Source organism: Carcharhinus amblyrhynchos, chromosome 10 (assembly GCF_965287045.1).
Source record: "Carcharhinus amblyrhynchos chromosome 10, sCarAmb.v2.hapA, whole genome shotgun sequence".
In the NCBI taxonomy this organism is placed as follows: Eukaryota; Metazoa; Chordata; class Chondrichthyes; order Carcharhiniformes; family Carcharhinidae; genus Carcharhinus; species Carcharhinus amblyrhynchos.
Genome location: NC_137333.1, coordinates 43,309,094 through 43,333,083, shown reverse-complemented (window position 1 = coordinate 43,333,083; position 23,990 = coordinate 43,309,094). Strand labels below are relative to the sequence as shown.

The 23,990-nt window shown below is 41.8% G+C and overlaps 1 protein-coding gene across 4 annotated transcripts in view; it reads left to right on the top strand.

The window, feature by feature from the left end:
• cep126 (centrosomal protein 126) overlaps positions 1-23,990 on the top strand; it is a 112,628-nt gene that overhangs the window by 57,039 nt on the left and 31,599 nt on the right. For 3 of the 4 annotated variants that reach the window (XM_080196938.1, XM_080196941.1, XM_080196942.1), the window contains 2 exons: positions 10,527-12,840; positions 23,620-23,781. In XM_080196938.1, the coding sequence (XP_080053064.1) occupies positions 10,527-12,840; positions 23,620-23,781 (2,476 nt within the window). The remainder of the gene's footprint in view (positions 1-10,526; positions 12,841-23,619; positions 23,782-23,990) is intronic. The other variant, XM_080196939.1, reaches the window with a different exon arrangement.

Genomic DNA, 23,990 nt, shown 5'->3' with positions numbered 1-23,990 from the left:
TGGAAGCAGAAGCTTTCTAATTTATCTTGAGTGATTTTGGCTTCCTTCAGAACTTGTTTTTCAGCCAGGATCCAGTGAGCTACTTCTAGGTTGGGCCAGGCTGGTGGAGGACTTATATTTTCCAGTCAAGAGTAGGTGAAAATTCAAACAAATCAGTTGCCCAGCCTTATTACCCACTTCTTTGCCCCCTGGCAAAGCTGTCTCCTTTATTGATTTTTCCCTCTCTAAGTCTCAAGTGAATCACTCGAGGACTTGATCTGCGGCTTGATTTGGCTCTGCTTGCTCTCGGACAGACTTGGTGCTGTCAGGCAGGGCAGCAAGCAGCAATATCCACAAGTTCAGTATGCCTATGCAGCTATGATGTAAATGTCTTATGTCATGAAACTGGCTGCACCTGCCCAGGAGTGCTGTCTTCAATTAAATGGACTCTAGGCTGCCAGGAATTGATTAAGTAATAGGGAATCCAAATGTTATCGCTTTAAAATTCTCCAGACTGCTTTTAATAGCCTCTGGGAATCTCCTGGCCATTTTAAAGGGATGATAATCCTATTGAGTCAGGAACACTTGAGAACTCTTTAAAAATAGTAGATGGGTGCCATTTCCAAAATTTCTGACCTACATTCCTGGGCTTTCTGATTTTTTGGAGTGGCTTTAAAGAGTGTAGGATGGCTGCTGTCAAAAGCATGACCAGATACCGCTTACTTGGCTGGCTCTATTGCAGCGATAGGCATGTCCTAATTCTCCACAATTTTCATGGAGTTGGACCACATTTTTAAAGAATCCAGAACCTTAGTTGGTATGAGGGACCTTTTAAGAAGATCTTCTTCATGTGCCGTATAACGAGCTGTGTCTTTCAATCTACCCTCCATGGCTTCTTATGCCAAGCTATGGCACTTCCATGTCAATTGAATGACTATACCCTGTATAAGACTGATAAATATAGGATGTGTGAAAAAGGCTTTCTTAAAGGTAATTCATTCATAATATTGCACTAATTGCACTAGGGGTGGCACAGTAGCACTGCTGATTCATAGCACCAAGGACCTGGATTCAATTCCCGGCTTGGTTCACTGTCTGTATTGAGTTTGCACATTCTTTCTGTGTCAGCATGGGTTTCCTCCAGGAGCTGGTTAGGTGCATTGACCAGAACAGGTGCCGGACTGTGGCGACTCGGGGAATTTCACAGTAACTTCATTGAAGTGTTAATGTAAGCCTTACTTGTAACTAATAAATAAACTTTAATTTTTAAAATGGACATTCTATTCTACAAATGTAAATTATCCAAACCCTCTAAAGTATCAAGTATTAGGGGCAGCATGGTGGGAGAGGGGGATGGATGGGGACATCAAGGTGACGCAGTCGTTAGAACTGCTGCCTTACAGCATCAGGGATCTGAATTTGATTCCCGGCTTGGGTCACTGCCTGTGCGGAGTTTGAACCTTCTCCATGTGTCTGCGTGGGTTTCTTCTGGGTGTTCCGGTTTCCTCCCCTATTCAAAAGATGTGCTGGTTAGGTGCATTGGCCATGCTAAATTCTCCCTTGACATAACTGAACAGGTGCTGGAGTTTGGCAACTAGGGGATTTTCACAGTGACTTCATTGCAGTGTTAATGTAAGCCTACTTGTAACAATAATAACAAACTAAAACTTTATAAACTTTAAAAAACCCAAAAGCTGTTGAAATCACTTAACCTTGTGAGAATAAATATTGTGAAATTGACACCTTAGATCAGAGAACCAGAGCTGTCAATCAAACAATGTTTTCTGGAACACAGCTATTTCAACAAAAGTAATCATTGTCTGGGCTCTCAGCCAAGCATACGTAATGAGTTGTGCCACCAGCTACTCTCAGCATGACCAAACAGCATGCCAAGTTGAGAAGGGCGTTCATGTAGATATCCTAATATAATCGCTAGAAGTCATTGAATTGGTGCTGTCATGACTTCACTCAGGTATACCAGGTTTGCTAAACTTAAATGTTTGCAGTGGATGTAAGTTCATTCAGCATGTTGTGAAAATACCAAATTTCATGATTCAGATCATAGAAACCCTACAGTACAGAAAGAGGCCATTCGGTCCATTGAGTCTGCACTGACCACAATCCCACCCAGGCCCCACCCCCACATCCGTACATATTTTACTCGCTAATCCTCTAACCTATGCATCTATGGTCAATTTTAGCATGGCCAATCAACCTAACCAGCACATCTTTGGACTGTGGGAGGAAACCGGAGCAAACCCACGCAGACACAAGGAGAACGTGCAAACTCCATACAGACAGTGACCCAAACAGGGAATCAAACCCAGGTCCCTGGAGCTGTGAAGCAGCAGTGCTAACTACTGTGCTACCATGCCACCCAAATGCTTTAGGAATATAACTTTTAGAACAAAGTACAGCACAGGAACAGGCCCGTTGGCTTGCCAAGCCTGTGCCGATCATGATGCCCTAACTAAACTTAAAAACAACTCCAGCCTTACTCCATATCCCTTTATTCCCTCCCCATTCATGTACCCATCCAAATGCCTCTTAAATGTTGCTAATGTGCTTGCTTCCACTACCTCCTCTAGCAGTGCATTCCAGGCCCCCACCAATCTCTGCGTGAAAAACATCCCCCTTAAACTTTACCCCTCTCACCTTGAATCTGTGCTTCCTTGTGATTGACATTTCCACCCTGGGAAAAAAGCCTCTGACTATCCACCCTGTCTATGCCTCTCATAATTTTGTAGACCTCTATCAGGTCTCCCCTCAACTTCTGTCTAGTAAAAACAATCCTAGTTTATTCAATGTCTCCTCGTAGTCAACACCTTCAAGATCAGGCAACATCCTGGTGAACCTTCTTTACATTCTCTCCAAAACTTCCACATCCTGGTGGTGCTGTGACCAGAACTACACACAATATTCCAAATGCAGCCTATCCAAGATTTTATATAACAACATGATTTCCCAACTCTTGTACTCAATCCCTGGCTGATGAAGGCAAGCTTGCCATGTGTCTTAGTCACCTCAGCCACTTATGTTGCCACTTTTAGGGAACTGTAGACGTACGTGCCCAGATCTCTATGTATGTTAATGGTCCTAAGGGTTCTGCCTTTTATAGTGTAATTCATACCTAAATTTGATTCTCCAAAATGCATCACCTCACATTTGTCTGGATTAAACTCCATTTCTGCACCCAATTTTCCAATCTATCTATATCCTGTTGTGTCCTTGCCACTATTAGAAACTCCACCAATCTTCATGTCATCCACAAACCACCCACGTTTTCCTCCAGATCATTTATATCTACTACAAGCAACAGAGGTCACAACACAAATGCTTGCAGAACACCACCAGTACAAATCTCCTCCATTCTGAACAAAATCCTTCCACTGTTACTCTCTTCTATAACCAAGCCAGTTCTGTATCTGTCTAGACAGTCCACTTGAATCCCATGTGATTTTAGTTTTTGTACCAGTCTGTCATGTGGGACCTTGTCAATGCCTTACTAAAGTCCATATAAATTACATCCAAAGCCCTTCCCTCATCAAAAAACTCAAGTTGGTGATACATGACCTTCCCCATACAAAACCATGCTGCCTGTCACTAACTAGTCCATTTTCTTCCAAATGTGCATATATCCTGTACTTCAGTATCTTCTCCAAAAACTTCCCCACCATGATGCCAGGCTCACCCCCTATAATTTCCTGGCTTATCCCTGCTTTCTTTCTTAAACTAGAGATCAACATTGGTTATTTTCCATTCCTCTGGAACCTCGCTTGTGGCCAAAGACCACAGTTTGAAGATTGAAGCTTTAAATGCAAGATAAATGAAAACCCCTGATGAGAAGCTGATAAATAAACTTAAAGTAAAAGATGGTATGTGTTTATTTGATAAAGTTAGAGTTGGAAGTGGAAAAATACTAAACAACGGGTGAGTCTTTTCTGAGTTTCTTAGTGAAGACAAGGGACAGATTTTTCCCATTTTCAAGTCAAATGTCCGCATCTGTGGGAAAATGAGAGAGTTTCCTGCCAGCACTGGGAGCATTTGTTAGATGGGATTCATGCAACTGAAAGATGCTAATAAGCTCATTTCATACAATCCATTGGCCAGACCTGCTAAAAAGAGCACCCCAATCTTCCCGCTGAGAGACTTGGCCCTGTTCCCCCAAAAATGAAGTAATGTCACCCCAGTGACCAGAGGAGCACCACTAATTCCTTACCAAAGAGGGGCATCCTTCCTTCCACCCAGAAATAATGAGTTAAACTTCTCCCCCACACCATGCAGGCATGAGGGTGACCCAACCCAACACCCCCCTTGCAGCCACCCTGCTCAGTCCACTTCCCCCTCAGAACCTGCACTTAGCCCCCTCCCTTCAGACACCTCCCTCAGATTCCCACATCCCCTCAAACCCTCCCATACTCATCTCTCTCCCCACTTAGCCCCCTCCCCTAGACCCTTGGGTTTAGCATGCCATTCTGCACTTGTGATTAGCAACAATAAAGCCCACCTGGTGCAGTTCCTGTTGGGGGGGGCCAGGAATGCTACATTGCCATAGAGATAGATTCAAGGGAACTGGGTTTTTTGGTTGGATTTTATCTGCATGATTTCTCGTAGAAGCCGTCAGTTGGAGCGTGGAAGCTGCTTTCACTCATGCAGAGAAATCTGCCAAAAGCTGTAGACCTGAAGCAATTCAATTTTAGAGCTTCTGAACAAGGAAACAGTACAGCCCCTGCTTGAACTGGGTTGTCTACAAGAATGAAATGCTTAAGGAGAGTTGGAAGATTGCCTAGCTGGATGCTGGTGGAAGGACCTTAAGAAACTTCTTACTTTAAAGAATAGGAGGCGCACTGAAGACAAATCAAAGTGAATTATTGAGAGCTGTAGCTGGTTTGGTCCCAGAGGAAGTGGAAAAACCTTCAAGATCTTGTAAAAGATAGGGGAACTCTTGGGTGGAAATAAAAGTAGAACAGGAAGTGGTCTGTTGAGATTTTTGTGTTTAAAGGAATGTTTACAGAATGTAGTGGTCAGTAATTAGTACATGCTTTGTTTAACTCTTGTACAGTAAAAAATATTGTTTGAAATGTGAAACATCATTGCATAATTCTTTCAAATAATAATTGAGTTTGAATTTTTTTAAAAAGTTTCTGGTCTTCCTTGATATTTATCACTTCACTAGAGAAAGTGCATTCATATGCAACAGACATATGAGCTATAATTGCAGTGCCTGTTCGTCTGCAGAGATTTGGAGTAGAGGCTGTAAAGAGGACAAGCTCCATGCGATACCATTTGCCAAGTTGGAACTGGACTACACCATACTCCTTAACAATGAAAGGAGGCTGTCTAACAGGGCAGCCAATCTACCTAGTATCGCAGAGTGCATCAGCAGTGTTCTCCTGCATGTTATCCCATGAAAATCCTCATCTAAGTACTCTGTCGCAGAACACATCTGTGATTTCATCCTCTGGTGAGCTGGCGCACAAACTATCCTTTCTCCTTGATCTGACTGTAGTCCCTCAAAACCACTGACTCGTCACATGCAGATGGCAATGCTATACTTGCCATGAAGATACACACAGGACATATATTGGAACTAGTGATTGGGATTGTCAGAAGATGGGGAGGAAAGCATGAGGCTCACAGTCACATGATCTGCAGGTTACATATCATGCCAGGTAACAGGATGAGGGCAAGCTGCATGTTAAAAAGGAGCATAAAGCATTCTCTATGTATCACACCACTAGTTGCCAAGGCCCCTGTCACTGCCAGCCCCATGATGCAGATAACCATATCCTTCATAGCATAGAGGAGATGGGGACATCCTTAACCCCTGCCTGCCCTGTTTTGCACCTTTATATTGTTTGCCTCTTTGTTACTCTAGGATGAAGATTGTCAGGCTCTGGAAATTTATCCACCTTCAATCCCATTAATTTCCCCAAAACCATCTCTCTATTAATACTGATTTCCTTCAGATCCTTACTAAAACTTGTGTTTTTCAGAACTTCCAGTAAATTAAACATGCTTTGCTTTGTAAAGACAGAAGCAAAGTACAAATTTAGTTCCTCAGCCATTTATTTGTTTTCCATTATGAATTCCCCTGTTCTGACTGTAAGGAGCCTAATTTTGTTTTTGTTGATCTTTTTTAAATACCTATAGAAACTTTTGTAGTCAGTTTTTATGTTCCCAGTTGGCTTAATTTCATTCTCTATTTTCTCCTTTTTAATCAAGCCCTTGGTCTACGATAGCTGGGTTTTAAACTGCTCCTAATTCTCAGGTCTGTTTTTCCCTCTTTGCCAATTTGTATGCTTCTTATTTCAATTCAATACAATCTTTAATTTCCCTTGAAAAACAAGGTTTGGACACAGTTCCTTTTCCACTCTTGTGCTAAATAGGAATAAACAACTTTTGGAGTTCATCTATTCATTCCTTGAATGCATGTCATTGCCTGTTCACTGACCTTCCTTCCAGTAATGTTACCCAGTCCATCATTGCCAACCCACGTCTCATATCATCACTGTTACCTTTATTGAGATTCAGGACCCTAGTCTCAGAATAAACTACCTCACTATCCACCTTGATGTAGAAATCTATCATATTGTGGCCACTCATCCCCATGGGTTCTCCCACAACTAGATTGCCAACTAATCCTTTCTCTTTGCGGGATACCTAGTCCAAGATAGCCTGTTCCCTTGTTGGTTCCTCAATATATTGGTGTAGAAAATCATCTTGTATACACTCCAGAAATTCCTGCTCTATTGTGTTGTGACTAATTTAACTGATCTAATCAAATGCAGATTAAAGTCACCCATAATCATAGATGTCTCTTTATCACATGCATCTCTAATTTCCTGTCTGATGCTGTTCCCAACATTACCACTATAATTTGGTGGTCTGTATACCACTCCCACAATTTTTTTTTGCCCCTTGGTGTTTCTTAACATACAAATTCCACATTGTCTGAGTTAATATATTTCCTCAACATTCTATCAATATCTTCTTTAATCAACAATGCACTCTACCACCATTCTTTCTAAATGTTGAATAACCCTAAATGTTTAGTTTCCATTCTTGGTCACCTGAAAGTCATGTCTCTTTAATCCCAACTATATTATATTCCTTTATATCTATCTGCGCAACAAATTCATTCATTGTATTTTGAATGCTCCAAGCGTTTAGTAACAAAACCTTAAGGCTGGTCCTTTTAATGTTCCTTCTCCCGTTCCTTCTATTTTTCACTGTGTTCACTGTGTCTGATTCTGGCCCTTGATTTCTTATTCTTCTTGCTGTCTTTTTCTCTTATTCTTGATTCCCCCTGCTCTGGATCCATATGTATGTCCCCATCCCCCTGACATTTTTGTTTAAATCCTCCCCAACCACTGAAGCAAATACACCCCTAAGTCCCTGTCCTGTCCAGATGTAACCCATTCAGAACCGGTTCCAATGGCCCAGGAATCTGAAACATTCCACCACCAGCTCCCCCCCGCCACACCAGCTTTTCAGCCATGTATTCATCCTACATATTCTGCTGTTTCTACTCTGACTAGCACATATCATTGCTAATAATCCTGAGATAAGTACTTTCAATTTGCTTCCTAGTTCCCTACATTCTGCATCAGAACCTTTTTTTTTAATCAATGCAGTTTGTACCAATATGTACCACAACAACTGGCTATTCACCTGCTCTCTTCAGTATGTCCTGCAAATGCACTGAGACATCCTTGACCTGAGCACCAGGAAAGCAACATATCATCCTGGAATCTCTTTTGCAACCACAGAAACATCTATCCTCCTCACAATTGAATCCCTGATGACGATTGTATTTCTGTGCCTTTTGCTCCTCCCCTGTGCAGCAGAGCCAACCATTGTGCTATAAATTTGGCTGCTGTTGTTATCCCCTGAGAGACCATTCCCTTCAACAGTATCCAAAATGATACATCTGTTTTGCAGGGCAATAGCCACATGAAATTCCTGCACTGTCTGCCTAGTCCTTTTGCTCTGCCTGCTGGTCATCCATTCCCTTCCTGCCTGTGGAGTCTGAGTCTGCAGTGTGACCACCTTTCTAAACATGCTATCCACAAAACTGTCCACTTTGCGGATGTTCCACAGTTTCCCCAGACGCTGCTCCAGGTCCAAAGCTCAGGCTGCCAGGAGCTGCAGCTGGAGACACTTTCTGCACACATTCTGGTCCTGGGAACTGTAAACATTCCTGGTCTTCCACATGGAGCAAGAAGAGCAGACCACAACTTGGAACTTTCCTGCCATGTGTGATGATACTGTGCTATTTTGATGCATTATGTTTAAGGTGGGGTTGCTTAAAGAGGAAGTATTTTGTTACGAAAGTCGATTTGTCTTGTAAATATGTAGCAGAAGCTAAGAATGCAGTCTAATAACTGATTTTATTTGGGAATGTGTTACTTTGTAGAGTGAATGGACCTTGTGTTTATTTAGGTTCTTCTGAGATTTTATATTAGGTTTACAGAATGAGTTTTTGATTAGCTTGATTGAAGGCAGAGTCATGTGATTAATGGGAGGCGTTAAGCTTGCAGGCAAACCTAATTTCATCTACATTTTAAAAATACAAGCAGTTGCTGCCTGGAACTGCTAGAAGAAATAGATGTCTCTCTGTGTCTCACTCCTCTCTCTCTCTCTCTAGAGGTTTTATGAAAACTCTGGGTCTGTTAACCTAAGTCACAAGCAATATCTGTGTTTCACTAATTATAAAGAGAGGTTTAAGTCCATTAGGAAAATTTTGCTTGATTGGATCTCAGTGATGAGTTATTAGTTAAGAATTGTATCTTGCCATGTTTAAGTATTGTTCAATTGTTAAAAGTTAAGCTAATTCATTTGTTATAGTAAATCTGTGTTGTTAAATAAAATTTGTTTGATAAAAGCTTTGGTTTTGTCACTAGAACCATACCTGAAGTGAAAAATCCTATTCTTACATTAATGCCAAAATAGAAAAATTGCTGGGGGCCTAGTCAATCTTCATAATATACTTTGGAGTTTCTGGTACCTTAACACATCTTACCCAGTTAAGTTAAATTAATCCCTTTAAATATTAAACAATATCAAGTATGGCCCTTCTTCTCTGCTCTTTGTTATTATAAAATATGTCTCTTACAAACAATGAATCACAGAATGATATTTTAACAATTATAACCAGGAGCAGTAAGTACCTGCCCAAATGTACTCAACCAAATAGCTGTTTAGATTTCCTTAGGAGATGTAACTTACACTCTGCTTTTTCTTACAGTCCTTTAACCACTTGGTTCTACTGTTAGATTCACTTTATATTTACTCCTTTATCCTCCTAGCTTTGTTCCCTAACTGTTATCCTTTTTTAGTTACTTAAGTTTCAGCTATTTCAAGACCGTCCCTAATATCAGTTACTCACCAACTGATCAGCTTATAACTTTCTTGTGATGTCACTCTTGGATTTTTCAAAGTGAGCGCACTGTTTGGCGGCTGTCCCTCGCAAGTTCCCAAGTCTCATGCTCCCCAAAGGTAAATGAGGGTACCTGAGCTTCACATTCCCTTTATCATCTGCTCCCAGAAGAGTGTTACATGCAGACCGCTAAGCTTCCTACACCCTTTATCCTCTGCTCCCAGAAGAATGTCTTTCGCAGGTTCTGTGCTCTCTGCTCCCCAGTGATAAGTGAAAGTCTTCAGCCTTGTGCTCCGTTTATCCTCCATTCCCAGGAGGGTGTCCCTTATAGGTCCGGTTCTCTCTAGTCCTCAAAAGTAAGCCGGGGCAACCTTGACTCAGCTGCTCTGCATGGATTCTGTTGCACTCAGGCAATTAACTACCTGATACTGGGGCTCCCGTTACTCTAAGGCACAATGTTCTGTCTCCAAGAGCTGCTGACCAAAGTTTAGTCTCTGCTGGGACTTCCCTGGATCTGGAGAAATAGTATTTGTTTGCCATGGAAAAAGATCAGTGGGATTTTGCCATCTGGGTGATTGTTGCTGTGCAGAATGTGGTTTTTATGTAGCTCTTAAAGAGATCAAGAATGCCGATTTTAACAGAAGAAACTTTTAAGAATTAGCAGATTCTTCATAATCTTCAATACTACTTGCATTAAAATGCACTAAACATGCCCTTAGAATATCCTAAAGTTCTGTGTGATAAATTACTGAAAGGTGGTCACTGTTAAGTAGCCAAATACAATAGCAAATTTACAAACAACAATTTCCACAAATAGCAGATGGATGGATAATCTTATAATCAAGTTTGGTGGTCTACCTGGAGAGATGTTTGTTGATTTGGTCATTGGAGATGCTGTCCTTTTCCTCAATCTTTGTCTATCTAGGCAGGTTGGGCTTTGTTTTAGCAAAAAATCCAGAAGTCAGTACCTCTTACAGTGCAACATTCCTTCAGTGTTGTGTTGTACTAGCATTTAATTCTGCTCCATAGCTGTTGAACAGCTATGGGAAATTAACAAGCATAGATGAATTTAATAAGGTCAGATGATTCAGTTTACTTGAGCCTTTTGGCCATGTTCTATTTTTGTAAATTAATAAACAAGTAATTGTATGTTTGAATTTCACAGGAATTTCAACAAGAAATCAACCAGCTTAATCAGCCTGAAAGCTTATCAAGTCTTGACAGCCTAGAAACTGAGGGACAACATATTGTACACCCTGAATCAGATGACTCAATTTCTCTTCCAATACAAAATAATCTTTCCAATAATGGAATGAGGCCACACCCACCTGTAAAAAATCTCCTTGATTCTTGTAAGAGTGATTTTCATCCTCTAAAAAAGGCACATGTTAGCGCATGGATCAACAACTTGGAGTGTAGTAGAACTCACCTCTCTTCAGGGATTGCAATAACAAACAAAACTGAAACTTCAAATGCAAATGAATATTTGAATGATAAGCTACGTGCATCAGCTTCTGAAAGTACTGGATCTGAATATTTTAACTCAAGTTTTGTTTCTTCTGCTGAAAGAGATCAGAATATATATTCAACCAAATTTTATAATAGTAACCAACCTAAAAGAGCAGTTAGTAATTCCCATCCTATAGAAAATCATCCAACAACCACAGATTCTTCTGAAAGTTCCTTTTGTCGACCCGCTCATTCTGCAACAGTACTTTGTGATGCCTGGTCCATGCCAGATCCAACACTTAAGGAAACAACACAACTATCGGATGTGAATGACAGATTAGAACCTGTTCATCAAAATGAACTTGAATCGATGCATCCGTTAAAATTACCTTTTGCAACACCTATGTTTTTAACCTTGAGTCAGAAATCTCAAAAATGCTGTGACAGAACAAGAACTGACAGTATAAAAGATAGTGAAAAGATCCAACAAATGCATCGATTGGCATGTGATGATGCAGCTAATAGAATTACTGTTTCTCCTTTCACATTGAGCCAAAACACTGACATTCTCAGCAAAACCGAGGACAGCTATACTTCTTTCAACAAACTTAATTTCAACGTTAAAAGCAGACATGTTTCGGAAGGAGCCAGTCAGAAACCTGTTCCTTCTCAAGCAACATTTAATCCATCAGAACCTGATTCTGGAAATAATACAACAGAAGAAAATGAACTATTAGCACATTCATCAATGTCTACTACAAAATTAAAAGCCAATAAAAAGTATTGCCATGAAAAAAATAATTTCAGTCTACTGAAGGGGATACTTAAGAAAGTTTCAAAGTACGAAAATGGTTATTCTAAATCTCTGTTGTCTACAAGTGGTGTTCTTGGGATTCAAATGGCATCCTCCATCAGGGACAGTGTGGAGTTGATAAAAATGAAAGAAGTAGAATCTGACAAAATTCTAACAAAGAAAAAGCTGAGATGGCTTGACGAGGTTGAACAAACCAATCAGTTTGAAAAGGGGAAAGGTGGAGCTGCTGAAGAAGAACCGGAAAGAACAATAGATACAAGTTCAGGATCAACAAATCAGACTCGATTACAGTCATCTTGTTTTGCAAGTAATGACCATAGTGTTCAGTCAATTGTGAATAATAGAACAGAATCAAAATGGAATACATTACATTCTGCTGTAGACTATAATCTTCCTGGCCACCAGCAGAATGAAACTTGGGAAGCCTTTAAAGTGACAGCTCCTGTCACAGAACCAAACTCTGTGTCCAATGGAATAACACCAGCTAAATCACCTGGTTCTCGTTTTACTGAACAAGCTTGGGTATCCACAGGAGCTAGAAGCATAGACCACAAAATAACAGCAAAGAATGTTATTTCCAAACCCGAGAAACCCTTGGCAAGGGTAGAACATGCCAAAGTGATCAAAAGAGCCCATTCTGCTAAGAATTATTTTCGTTCAGGAGGCAACTGCAGGAAAGGTACCATAATCAGGCCCCAGTCTGCTGGTGAGGTAATAAAATCTCAGGGTAAAATAATGGTACCCCATCCTCCACCCAAACCAGCCATTGACAGTAAACAATGCCAAAGGCCAACTGGAAATCTTAATAGTACTTGGCAATCACAGATACACCCTGCTAATGTTATTGATGTCTGTTCCATGTCACCAAGGGAAATCACGCCAGAAGATCATCATACTTCCAGTAAAAACAGTGCAGAGAATGCTGTAGTCCCCAGCCTTTGGCCTCAGGTAGATTTTTTGAATAACAGGTCTATCACCATCACAACATCTCCTTCATCCTATTTAGTGTCTCCTTGTGAAACTGCTATGAAAGCAAGCTATTCAGTAAATGCTGCCAAAACTCTATCCCAGAAAGATGATATATATAATGGCACAAAACAAGACGCTAATTATGGAGGGAATAGATTGTGTTTGGATTGCACACCAACTGATGAAGAAATTACATTGCTTTGGAAGGGAGTGCGCAGTGCCTTGACACAAAAGGATTCAGCAAGTGGTGAGAAAAATTACTAATATGTCATTTCCTTTTAAAAATGGAAGAATGTTAAAAATAATTCTTTCATAAAAAGTGTAGTGCTTTTTATTTTCAAAATCATTTTTATATTGAGGTACATGGGCCACATTTACAGCATAATATTTTCTGTCATATTCAATGTCAATTTTTAATTGTCCTTCAAAGAATAATTGCTTTTGTAATTTTTGCCACTTTAGAGAGAATAAGTGTCAACCACAATGTGAAGCCACATGTAAGCAAGACTCATTGCTATTAAAACCGGTTAAAGGCTATGGAATTTTAAGCAAGATGTTCGCCTCCTGACTACTGAAAATCTCCTATCACTTAAATAAGATGGAAGTCAGAGCATGATAGAATACTTGTTGTTTTCTGTTTTCTACTCGAAGCATGGTGTCATCCAAGATGATGTAGTCTATTTGACCGGCATTTTATTCACTTGTCTAAATGTCCAACCCCTCCACCAGCCATGTTGGGTAACTGCAGTGTGTGTAATCTACAAGGCTTCTTCAGCAGCATATTACAAACCCTTAACATACAACAGCTAAAGGGACAAAGACAACAGGTGCATCAGCACCTCCAGGTCATGTACCATACTGACTTGAGTACGTACCACTGTCCCTTCATGGTTGCTAAGTCAAAGTTCTGGAAAATGTAGGGGCTAGAATTGCCTTGATTTCACCTGGTATAATCCAGGTAGAAGTAGCATTCACCATTTTGTTCATGGAGAAATATATATGATATTGATCCGTAGCATTATTTTTCTACTTAGTAATTACTTTTTTCAATTAATATATGCAGACTCCCAATCTTAACACCTCCACAATAAGCAGGCCTAAAATAAAATTGCTTCTTCAATGGTAAGTTCCGTGGCATGCAAGGCTTGGAGAAATAGCGTATTTCATTACAATGTTTAAACAATAAACACTGGACAAGTTTGATTTAAATTTAACAGATGCCAGCTGTGTTTACAAGACTTGGGAAACCTCACAGCTAAATGGAGATGGGAATAACCTACTCCAGCTGCTGAAGGCTATTTAGAGTGCTCCTTGTGGACCGGGGAAGCAACGGTGGTTCCTTTGACCCTTCACGGAATCCTGAAAGTGGTTAACTAGACCATTTCAGAGGGCATTTAAAAAGTTAACCATATTGCAGTGGGTCTAGAATTACATGTGGGCAAGATCAGGTGAGGATGGCTGGTTTTGATCTCTAAAGGATATTAGTGAACTAAATGATTTTTACAAAGTTCAATGTTTATTAATTGAATTCACATTCCATCAACTGTCATGGTAGGATTTAAAACCACATCCCAGAGTGGCCTCTGGAATACTAGCCTCATGAAATTCCCAAGTTTTGTGGGAAAATCCTGAACCAGGATTAGTGATTGGCGATTCCATAGTTAAGGGGACAGATAGGAGAGTCTGTGGGAACGAGCGAGACTCGCGGTTGGTATGTTGCCTCCCAGGTGCCAGGGTCCGTGATGTCTCTGATCGAGTGTTCGAGATGCTTAAGGGGGAGGGGAACCAGCCCCAAGTCGTGGTTCATGTAAGCACCCATGACATAGGTAGGAAAAGGGATGGGGATGTAGGGCAGAAATTCAGGGAGTTAGAGTGGAAGCTTAGGGCTAAAACAAACAGAGTTGTTATCTCTGGTTTGTTACCTGTGCCGTGGGATAGCATGGAGAAGAATAGAGAGAGAACATTTGAACTCATGGCTAAAGGGATGGTGCAGGAGGGAGGGTTTCAGATACTTGGACAATTGGGGCTCATTCTGGGGTAGGTGGGACCTCTACAAAAGGGATGGTCTGCACCTGAACCAGAGGGGTACTAATGTCTTGGGGGGCAAATTTGCCCATGCTATTCGGGGTTTAAAACTGATTCAGAGGGGGAATGGGAACCTGAATTGTAGCTCCAATGTACAGGAGGATGAGAATAGGGATGTCATGGATAAGGTTTCTAGGTCGCAGCAGAGTATTGGCAGGCGGGAGGGTGGTTTGAAGTGTGTATACTTTAATACGAGGAGCATATGCAATAAGGTGGATGAACTTGCAGCCTGGATTGGTGCCTGGGACTTCAATGTTGTGGCCATTTCAGAGACATGGATAGAGCAGGGACAGGAATGGTTGTTGCAGGTTCCGGGGTTCAGATGCTTCAGTCAGAGCAGAGAAGGTGGTAGAAGATGGGAGGCGTGGCATTGTTAGTCAAGGACTGTATTACGGTGGCAGAAAGGATGTTTGATGTGGACCTGTCTATTGAGGTAGTATGGGCTGAGATTAGAAACAAAAAAGGAGAGATCACTCTGCTGGGAGTTTTTTATAGGCCTTTTTGAAGTTCCAGAGATGTAGAGGAAAGGATTACAAAGATGATCCTGGATAGGTACGAAAGTAACAGGGTAGTTGTTATGGGGGACTTTAACTTTACAAATATCGATTAGAAAAGCTATAGTTCAAGCATGTTAGAGGGGTCAGTTTTTGTCCAGTGTGTGCAGGAAGGTTTCCTGACACAGTATGTAGATAGGTTAACAAGAGGTGAAGCTACACTGGATTTAGTACTGGGTAATGAACCAGACCAGGTTTTAGACTAGGAGGTAGGTGAGCACTTTGGTGATAGTGACCACAATTCGATTACGTTTACCTTAGTGATGGAAAGGGATAGGTATATACCGAAGGGCAGAAGTTATAGCTGGGGGAAAGGTAATTATGAGGCTATTAGGTGAGATTTAGGATACATAGGTTGGAGTAGGGAACTGCAGGGGCTGGGAACAACTGAAATGTGGAGCTTATTCAAGGAGCAGCTACTGCAAGTCCTTGATAAATATGTACCTGTCAGGCAGGGAGGAAGTGGTCGAGCGAGGGAACCGTGGTGTACTAAAGAAGTTGAATCCCTGGTGAAGAGGAAGAAGGAGGCTTATGTAAAGATGAGACATGAAGGCTTAGTTAGGGCACTGGAGAGTTACAAATTAGCCAGGAAGGTGCTAAAGTGAGTGTTAAGAAGAGCTAGAAGAGGACATGAGAAGACTTTGGCAGATAGGATCGAGGGGAACCCTAAAGCTTTCTATAGGTATGTCAAGAATAAAAGATTGGTTAGGGCAAGATTAGGGCCAGTCAGAGACAGTAGTGGGAAGTTGTGCGTGGAGCCTGAAGAGATAGGAGAGGTACTAAATGAATATTTTTTGTCGGTATTCACGCAGGAAAAAGTCAAGGTAGTCGAGGAGAATACTGAGATACAGGTTTTTAGACTAGACAGGGTTGAGGTACATAAGGAGGAGGTGTTAGCAATTCTTGAGAGTATGAAAATAGATAAGTTCCCTGTGCTGGATGGGATTTACCCTAGGATTCTCTGGGAGACTAGGGAGGAGGTTGCAGAGTTTTTGGCTTTGATCTTCATGTCGTCATTGGCTACAGGTATAGTGCTGGAAGACTGGAGGATAGCCTTGTTCAAGAAGAGGAGTAGAGACCATCCTGGGAATTATGGACCGGTGAGCCTTAGTTCTGTTGTGGGCAAAGTTTTGGAAAGAATTATAAGGGATAGGATTTATAGTCATCTAGAGAGAAATGAATTGATTAGGGAGAGTCAACACGGTTTTGTGAAGGGTAGGTCGTGCCTCACAAACCTTATCGAGTTTTTTGAAAAGGTGACCAAAGAGGTGGATAAGGGTAAGGCAGTTGACATGGTGTATATGAATTTTAGCAAAGCGTTTGATAAGGTTCCCCATGGTAGGCTACTGCAGAAAATGCAGCTGCATGGGATTGAGGGTGATTTAGCAGTTTGGATCAGGAATTGGCTAGCTGATAGAAGACAGAGGGTGGTGGTTGATGGGAAATATTCAACTTGGAGTTCAGATCCTCAGGGATCTGTTTTGGGGCCACTGCTGTTTGTCATTTTTATAAATGACCAAGATGAGGGGGTAGAAGGATGGGTTAGTGAATTTGCTGACGACACCAAAGTCGGAGGAGTTGTAGACAGTAAGGATGGATGCTACAGTTTGCAGAGGGACATAGATAAGCTGCAGAGCTGGGCAAATGGAGTTTAATGTGGGAAAATGTGAGGTGATTCACTTTGGTAAGAGTAACAGAAGTACAGAATATAGGGCTAATGGAAGGACTCTTGGTAGTGTCGACGAGCAGAGAGATCTCGGTGTACATGTGCATTGATCCCTGAAAGTTGGCACCCAGGTTGATAAGGTTGTTAAGAAGGCGTCGGGTGTGTTAGCTTTTATTGGTAGAGGGATTGAATTTCGGAGCCGTGAGGTCATGTTGCAACTGTACAAAACTCTGGTGCGGCCGCACTTGGAGTATTGCGTACAGTTCTGGTCGCCGCATTATAAGAAGGATGTGGAGGCATTGGAAAGGGTGCAGAGGAGGTTTACCAGGATATTGACTGGTATTGTGGAAAGGTCTTATGAGGAAAGGCTGAGGGACTTGAGGTTATTTTCGTTAGAGAGAAGGTTAAGAGGTGACCTAATTGAGGCATACAAGATGATTAGAGGGTTAGATAGGGTGGATAGTGAGAGCCTTTTTCCTCGGATGGTGATGGCTAACACGAGGGGATGTAGCTTTAAATAAGGGGTGGTAATTATAGGACAGATGTCAGAGGTAGGTTCTTTACTCAGAGGGTAGTAAGGATGTGGAATGCCCTGCCTGCAGCAGTTGTGGACTCGCCAACTTTAAGGGCGTTCAAATGGTCAGTGGATAGGCATATGGATAACATTGGAATTGTTTAGGTTAGAGGGTCATTAGATTGGTTCCATTGGTCGGCGCAACATCGAGGGCCGAAGGGCCTGTTCTGCACTGTAATGTTCTATGTTCTGTGTTCTAGGACACCATAGAGATGAAAGTGGATTTTTAACCAGACCTGTTGCATGAAGCGTATATATAAACAAACACCTATAAACAGAAACAAGATGCAGATTAATACAAGTAACATTGGCCTTAAAGCAAAGCTAGTGCAGTAAATGTCTACTCTAGGTATGCTGAATGTTGAGACCAGGATGGTGACCTAAGATGATGAGAAACCGGGAACTTCTCCAAACAAAAATCTAGGGGCAGCAGCTAGAGTTATTTTACATCTAGCAGTGATTAATTGAAGTCAGTTTGCTTTCTTTCTCACCTGGAATATGATATATAATGAAAGGAGACCTAGAAAAGAGAAGAGTATCTAAAGTTGTTCTGATGAAGGGAGATAACAAATGGTATCTGTGGACCATGTATTCCATTTTCTGTTGCGTTATATCTATCAACTTTATAGGGGGGAAGAATATGTTTGCATTCGCACCACTTGCTACTAGCACTACATAGACTACGTGAATTTCCGAGGGGCAGACTGCACCATTTCAATAATAGCTTCAGGGAATCATTATAAATCTAAGCTGGCAAACTTCTTCCCCACGTAATTCACTTGACAGAGTCAGATTTGTTTGCATCAATATTTGAGCTTTGAACACAAGTATTGAAGAAAAGTGAATCTTTATGTCTAGTACACTATATTTTGAAAGAATATACATTACAATTCTATGTAACACGGGCTTTTTAATGTAAATATGACCTTTATTTATCCTTTAAACAAGAAAAAACATGTTTAAATGGCTATTAGGAAGTAAAGCAGCCCATGTGCATCATTTTTAGAAATGTGTATGCTGTTACTGGTGAGATCTATACTGTATATTTTCTGAACTCAAAGGTAGTGATTTAGGTCATCTTACTACGTCAGGTAATTCTTTCTAGTAATGTATCATATTTTAAATTATCCAAATTGTTTACATCTGATCATAAGAGACTAACTTCATCAGAGACGTAGCCATGATGTGGAGATGCCGGCGTTGGACTGGAGGGGGGACATAGTAAGAAGTCTCACAACACCAGGTTAAAGTCCAACAGGTTTATTTGATATCAAGAGCTTTTGGAGCGCTGCTCCTTCATCAGGTGATGACTCACCTGATGAAAGAGCAGCGCTCTGAAAGCTTGTGATACCAAATAAACCTGTTGGACTTTAACCTGGTGTTATTAGAGACAGAGGGCAGAGTTTTTTGAACCAAGTGGAAGTAGGATGCAGTACAGTGGTAAAGGTCATAAAATTGATAGAGTTTGATTGCTGACATTTTCCTGTCAAAATAAAAACAAAGCACTGGAAAAATTCTACAAGTCTGACAGCACCTATGGAAAGAAAAGAAGAGTTGATGTTTTGAGCTCAATATGACCCTTTTTCAGAACCAGATTAACTGGTCATTCATTTAATTGCTGTTTTTGCAACTGCTGTGTGCATTTTCAATTAGGGAAAAGCTAGCTGTGTGCAATTACATGATGTGGAGATGCCGGCATTGGACCTAGGTAAGCACAGTAAGAAGTCTCACAACATCAGGTTAAAATCCAACAGGTTTATTCGGCAGCGCTAGCTTTCGGAGTCTCAAGCTCCTTCATCAGTGAGTCCTGATGAAGGAGCTTGAGACTCCGAAAGCTAATGCTGCCAAATAACTTGTTGGACTTCAACCTGGTGTTGTGAGACTTCTTACTCTGCAATTACACAGCCAGCCAACTAGATTTGTAGAAGTTTGAGATTGGGGGGGGGGGGGGGGGGGGGGGGGGGGGGAACGGCGGAGGTGGTCAGTCAGCTGTGTGGTTGGGAAGGGAAGAAGGTTAATGAACCCATACTCAGCTGATGAGATTGAAGTTCCAGGCACCATATTTAACCAACATTTGGACAAGTATGAATTGCATCCAAGCCAGCAATATCTGTTCTGAAGAGTCTGCTGCAGAGCCACAGGATTTCCAATTGGCCTTCAGAATCTACCTTAATCTCAGAGTCACAGTTGCCTTCCAGACTGTTCCTTTGCCCTTTGTCACCTCCACCTAACTGCCTGAATAAGATGAAATATGACTCAGAGCAGACAACATGTGGCCCCACAATTTAGTGATGCCTCCCTACAGATTCTCTCCAGGTAGCTTGGGAACAACAGGAGATCTTTTTCCCCAAGAACAACATCAAGAGACTCTCCTGCTTGATGAAGGAAGCCTGAACACAGATTGCAGCGGCGGTCAGCAGCCAAGGGATCCAAAGGTGCACTTGGGTCCAATGTAGGAAAAGGATAAATGACCCACTCCTCATTGCAAGGGTGAGTGTAATGATGACTTTACAGCAAACTGGCTCTCATGAAGTCATCAAGCAATGCATCCACTGTGAGGGGACAGACAGGTCAGATGGGAGAATGTGTTTTTAGCACCATATGTAGCATGAAGCCTGAGTGAACCTAAGTCAGATCAGGCAGACAAAGTTGTTCAAGTGGCAAGAAAGTGCATGTGTGAACCACTTATTAGACAGGCCTCATTATCTGATAGAGGGATATATGCAGATAAGGGTGTTAGATACCTATTGAGATGACATTAAATCTTATCCTCTGCCAACAGGAGAAACTGGTGCATAACGAAAAGAAATATGCAAAGATGGGTGGAGAAGTGGCCAAAATTCATATCCTAGCCCCTACAGAGGAGGAGAGTGTGGATCTGACCAGGGAGCAAAGCAGCCTTATCAATGCAAATGGCAAGGCAGGAACACAAAGGGAAGCCGCTTCAGCTTGGTGTTAACCACTGGCCCATAGAACACACACAATACAGCAATGGGAATCAGAAAAGTGAATGGCTTGAACTTAACTCTTTGTGTTCCCCATTGCATGCCCTTGTATTCTGGAAGAACAGCCAACTCTAGTAACAACAACCCAGCAGTCCACCTCTGAGGATGAAACCATCATATCCTTCCCCTGCACCCTCCATCAACACCAAAGCAGTCATTTCGGGGAGCACACTTTCACAATTAGGCTTAGAGTGTCAATTTGGTGAGCAAATATTGCAGCAGTTTATGGGGGTTGTGACAGTTGAGGGATGTGAAAGTTGGAGGATTGTTGGACACCAGGATCATGATAAGCCTCACCACAAACAACCTGCTGGAGAAGCAAGAACAGGCAGGGGAATCCAGCAAAAATGCTAGAGGTTATACACTGTCTTATATGGATCATGGAGAAATCCATACAAGCCAGACAGAAGATCTTCACCAGGATGGATCCCTCCAGCCTCTGGCCCAGCCAAGATTGAATTTTTATATTATGTATAAATATATGCTTTTTCCCACTTTATTCATATGTGGCAAGTGGTCATGTTAATCAGACTTGGTTAGGTAGGTGATGGCTTACATCAAAAATGGCAATCATTTATAGATGAAAGAGAGTTGGTAACACCTCATTTATTGAGTTGGCAAGGGTGTAGTGGCATGTCTGCATCAATGATAAAATGTTCTTGTGCTTTCTTCTTTCATAGAATGTATACATCACTAGCAAGCCAGCATATAATTCCCCTCCCTTATTTCCCCTAAGAAAATGCTGTGTTGCCAGACCCGCAGCATTTCATCTGGAATAGGTAGATGCATGGTGCTGTTACGAAGACTGTTTCAAGATCTTGAGCCTGTGGCAGTGAGGCATTTATGATCTAGTTCCAAGTCAAGAGGGTGTGCGGCTTTGGGGGATATTACAGGTGGAGATATGATTCCAAAATGACTGCAGCCCTTTCCCTTCCAGGTGTTAGGGGTCATGGGTCAATGGGATGTTCTGGAGGGAGGCTGGCAAGTTGGGTGCATAAGACAGTGTGCAAGACAGTGGGTGTGTAAGTCAGTGACCATCAATGCTTTCAGAGGCTTCAACTGGCTAGAAGTAGTCAGAATGAGACTATCACAGGTCCCCATCACGTCTCTCCATCACTCAGGCATCTCCTAATTGAGACACAGTATGCCTGCTCTCATGACCCTTTGAATCTTCCTCTTCCACCTCATCCAAGGAGGAGTGTGTCTCCTCCAACATCCAGCTTGACAACTCCTCATCCCTATGCAGCATAAGACTGAGCAATGCGCAGTAGCCCACAATGAACCTGGATTGCCTCTGAGGTACATACTAAGGCATGATATCTAAGCAGTGCTAGCAACAGAACTTCAACTTTAACATTCTGTGGCCTGCTTGATTATTGAGTGGAGCAATAAGAATCATTGTACTTGTCCACTGCTGGACTTTGTGGATTTCATACTTGTACCATGAGCCATGTTTTTTGTGGATAGCACCTGTCCCCAAGATCTATTCTTGCATTTGTGTAGGTGTCTCAAACAGCTGTGGTGCTTGTGACTGGTGGAACATGTAAGAATCATGAGAGCCCCTAGGAACTAAGCACTTACTTGGAGGATTTGTTTGCAGTGGTCACAGGCAAGTTACACCTTGATGTTGTATCTTTGCAATTGATGAATGCTGCTAGCTGTTCCCACATACGTGCCGTATATAACCCCTTGCACTTTTGGGAACCTTGCAATGACCACAAAAACGACAGATCTTGTGATCTGGTTCTCAAAATTGATGGTGGATCCAATTAATTCATCAGCTCTTTTGAACAGGATATTGATAATCTCCCTGATAAATCTGTGAGTGGCTGCCAGTGAGATGGCACACGTGTCCTCTGTGGAGCTCTGCAACAATCTAGTGGCATAAAAATTCAATGCCATGATGACTTTTGAGGGAATTGACATTGGATTGCCTTCCATTCTATGGTGCTATAGATCTTCATGAATAAGTGCACACCGTCAGTGCCACCCTTAATCATTTCTGACATTGTCAGTCAGACATCTTAAAGTTTTTTTGCATTTAGCACAATCAACGATACACCATTCCTCATTGTCACATTGGCCCATAGTTGTCTGCATTCTGAGCAGTCGTACCCTCTTGTGCTATCACTTGTAGATCTCGACATTGATGCTCATGGGCCAAGTCATTCTCTCCCAGTTCCTCACCTTCTCTGTCTGAATTTCCAAAAATACTGATAAAATAGACCCATGCATCCTTCAGAAGTGAATGTGGACAGAAAGCAGACAAAGGTACGTGCACCATTATCTACATGACTCCTTGATGTGAACCAGTGGGAAGCCCTGTGCTTTCTGTCACCCACACCTTATTCTCCTCCCACACACCATGACCCCTTCTATCTCATGTAGTTGCTTGCTCCCTCAGCCTGTTATTGCTGAAACTTTCCCAGATAACCTTGAGCCTACCAGCCACCACTCTCCGCCCTCCTTTTGTCACTCCCGATCTTCCCTTCATTACCTCTGACCCTCCATCCATTATCCTCTATCACTATCACCCTTGAACCCCCTATCTTCCATCTGTGACCCTTAGCCTGAACCACCCCACTCATCATCCTCAACCTGGCCACCTTCATCCTCAACCCTCTCCCTATCTTCGAACTGTCCTCAATGGCAATCACCCTTGATCTGTCTCCAACAACCTTGATCTCCCTTTGATCTAGGTTGAGCACCCTGGGTCAATCTTGACCTCCCCGTCATCCAGTTTACTCCCCCTGTCAGCCACAACCTTACTTTGTTTAGCCAACACCCTCCCATGGACAGCCATAACCCACACTACAAGAAGCATCTTCACTGTTCCAGTGAGCTTCCCCAAACAAACTCAATTTGGCAAATTTGTTCTGATGTTGGGAACATCATGTTTCATCTCCTGCCCGGTTAAATTCCCCTGCCTGCCTCTCTCCCTGCACTCTTGGGGCCAATTAAATTCTGCCCTAAGTTTGAGGAGAAAAATGTTGATTCGCAATTTTTACATTTGTTGCCAACTTTGCACTGTTTCATAAACAATCCAGTTATATAAAACAAATATATTGTAACTTTGGTCACAAAGCATGTAAAGGGCAGGGCGCTGCAAACAGTGATGCAAAATTTGAATTTCCTTTTTAAGGTGATTCTCGAGACTACCCATCATCTCGGAACAGTGGGCGTAAAATAAATTTGCAACCTCACCGAACTAATGTTTCTCAATTGACCATTGATGGAAGCAGCTTACTGAATGGCGTACAATCAGTTTCCAGAGTAGGCCGATTATTTTCTGCTCCTTCTGGTGGTAAGAATCTTTCAGTGTAAGCTAAATATATATTGGATCGATTAGTGTTTAGAATCAAGTACCTAGTTCAGTTCAGGTAATTAAGGAAAACGAGCACAGAATTGTAAAGTGTGTAATCTAATAGGATTTTTAATGAAATCTGTATCTGATCTCTATATCATAAATAAGGTTTATGGAAGAGGAAGGTTGGCGTTGTAATGAATCTCAGC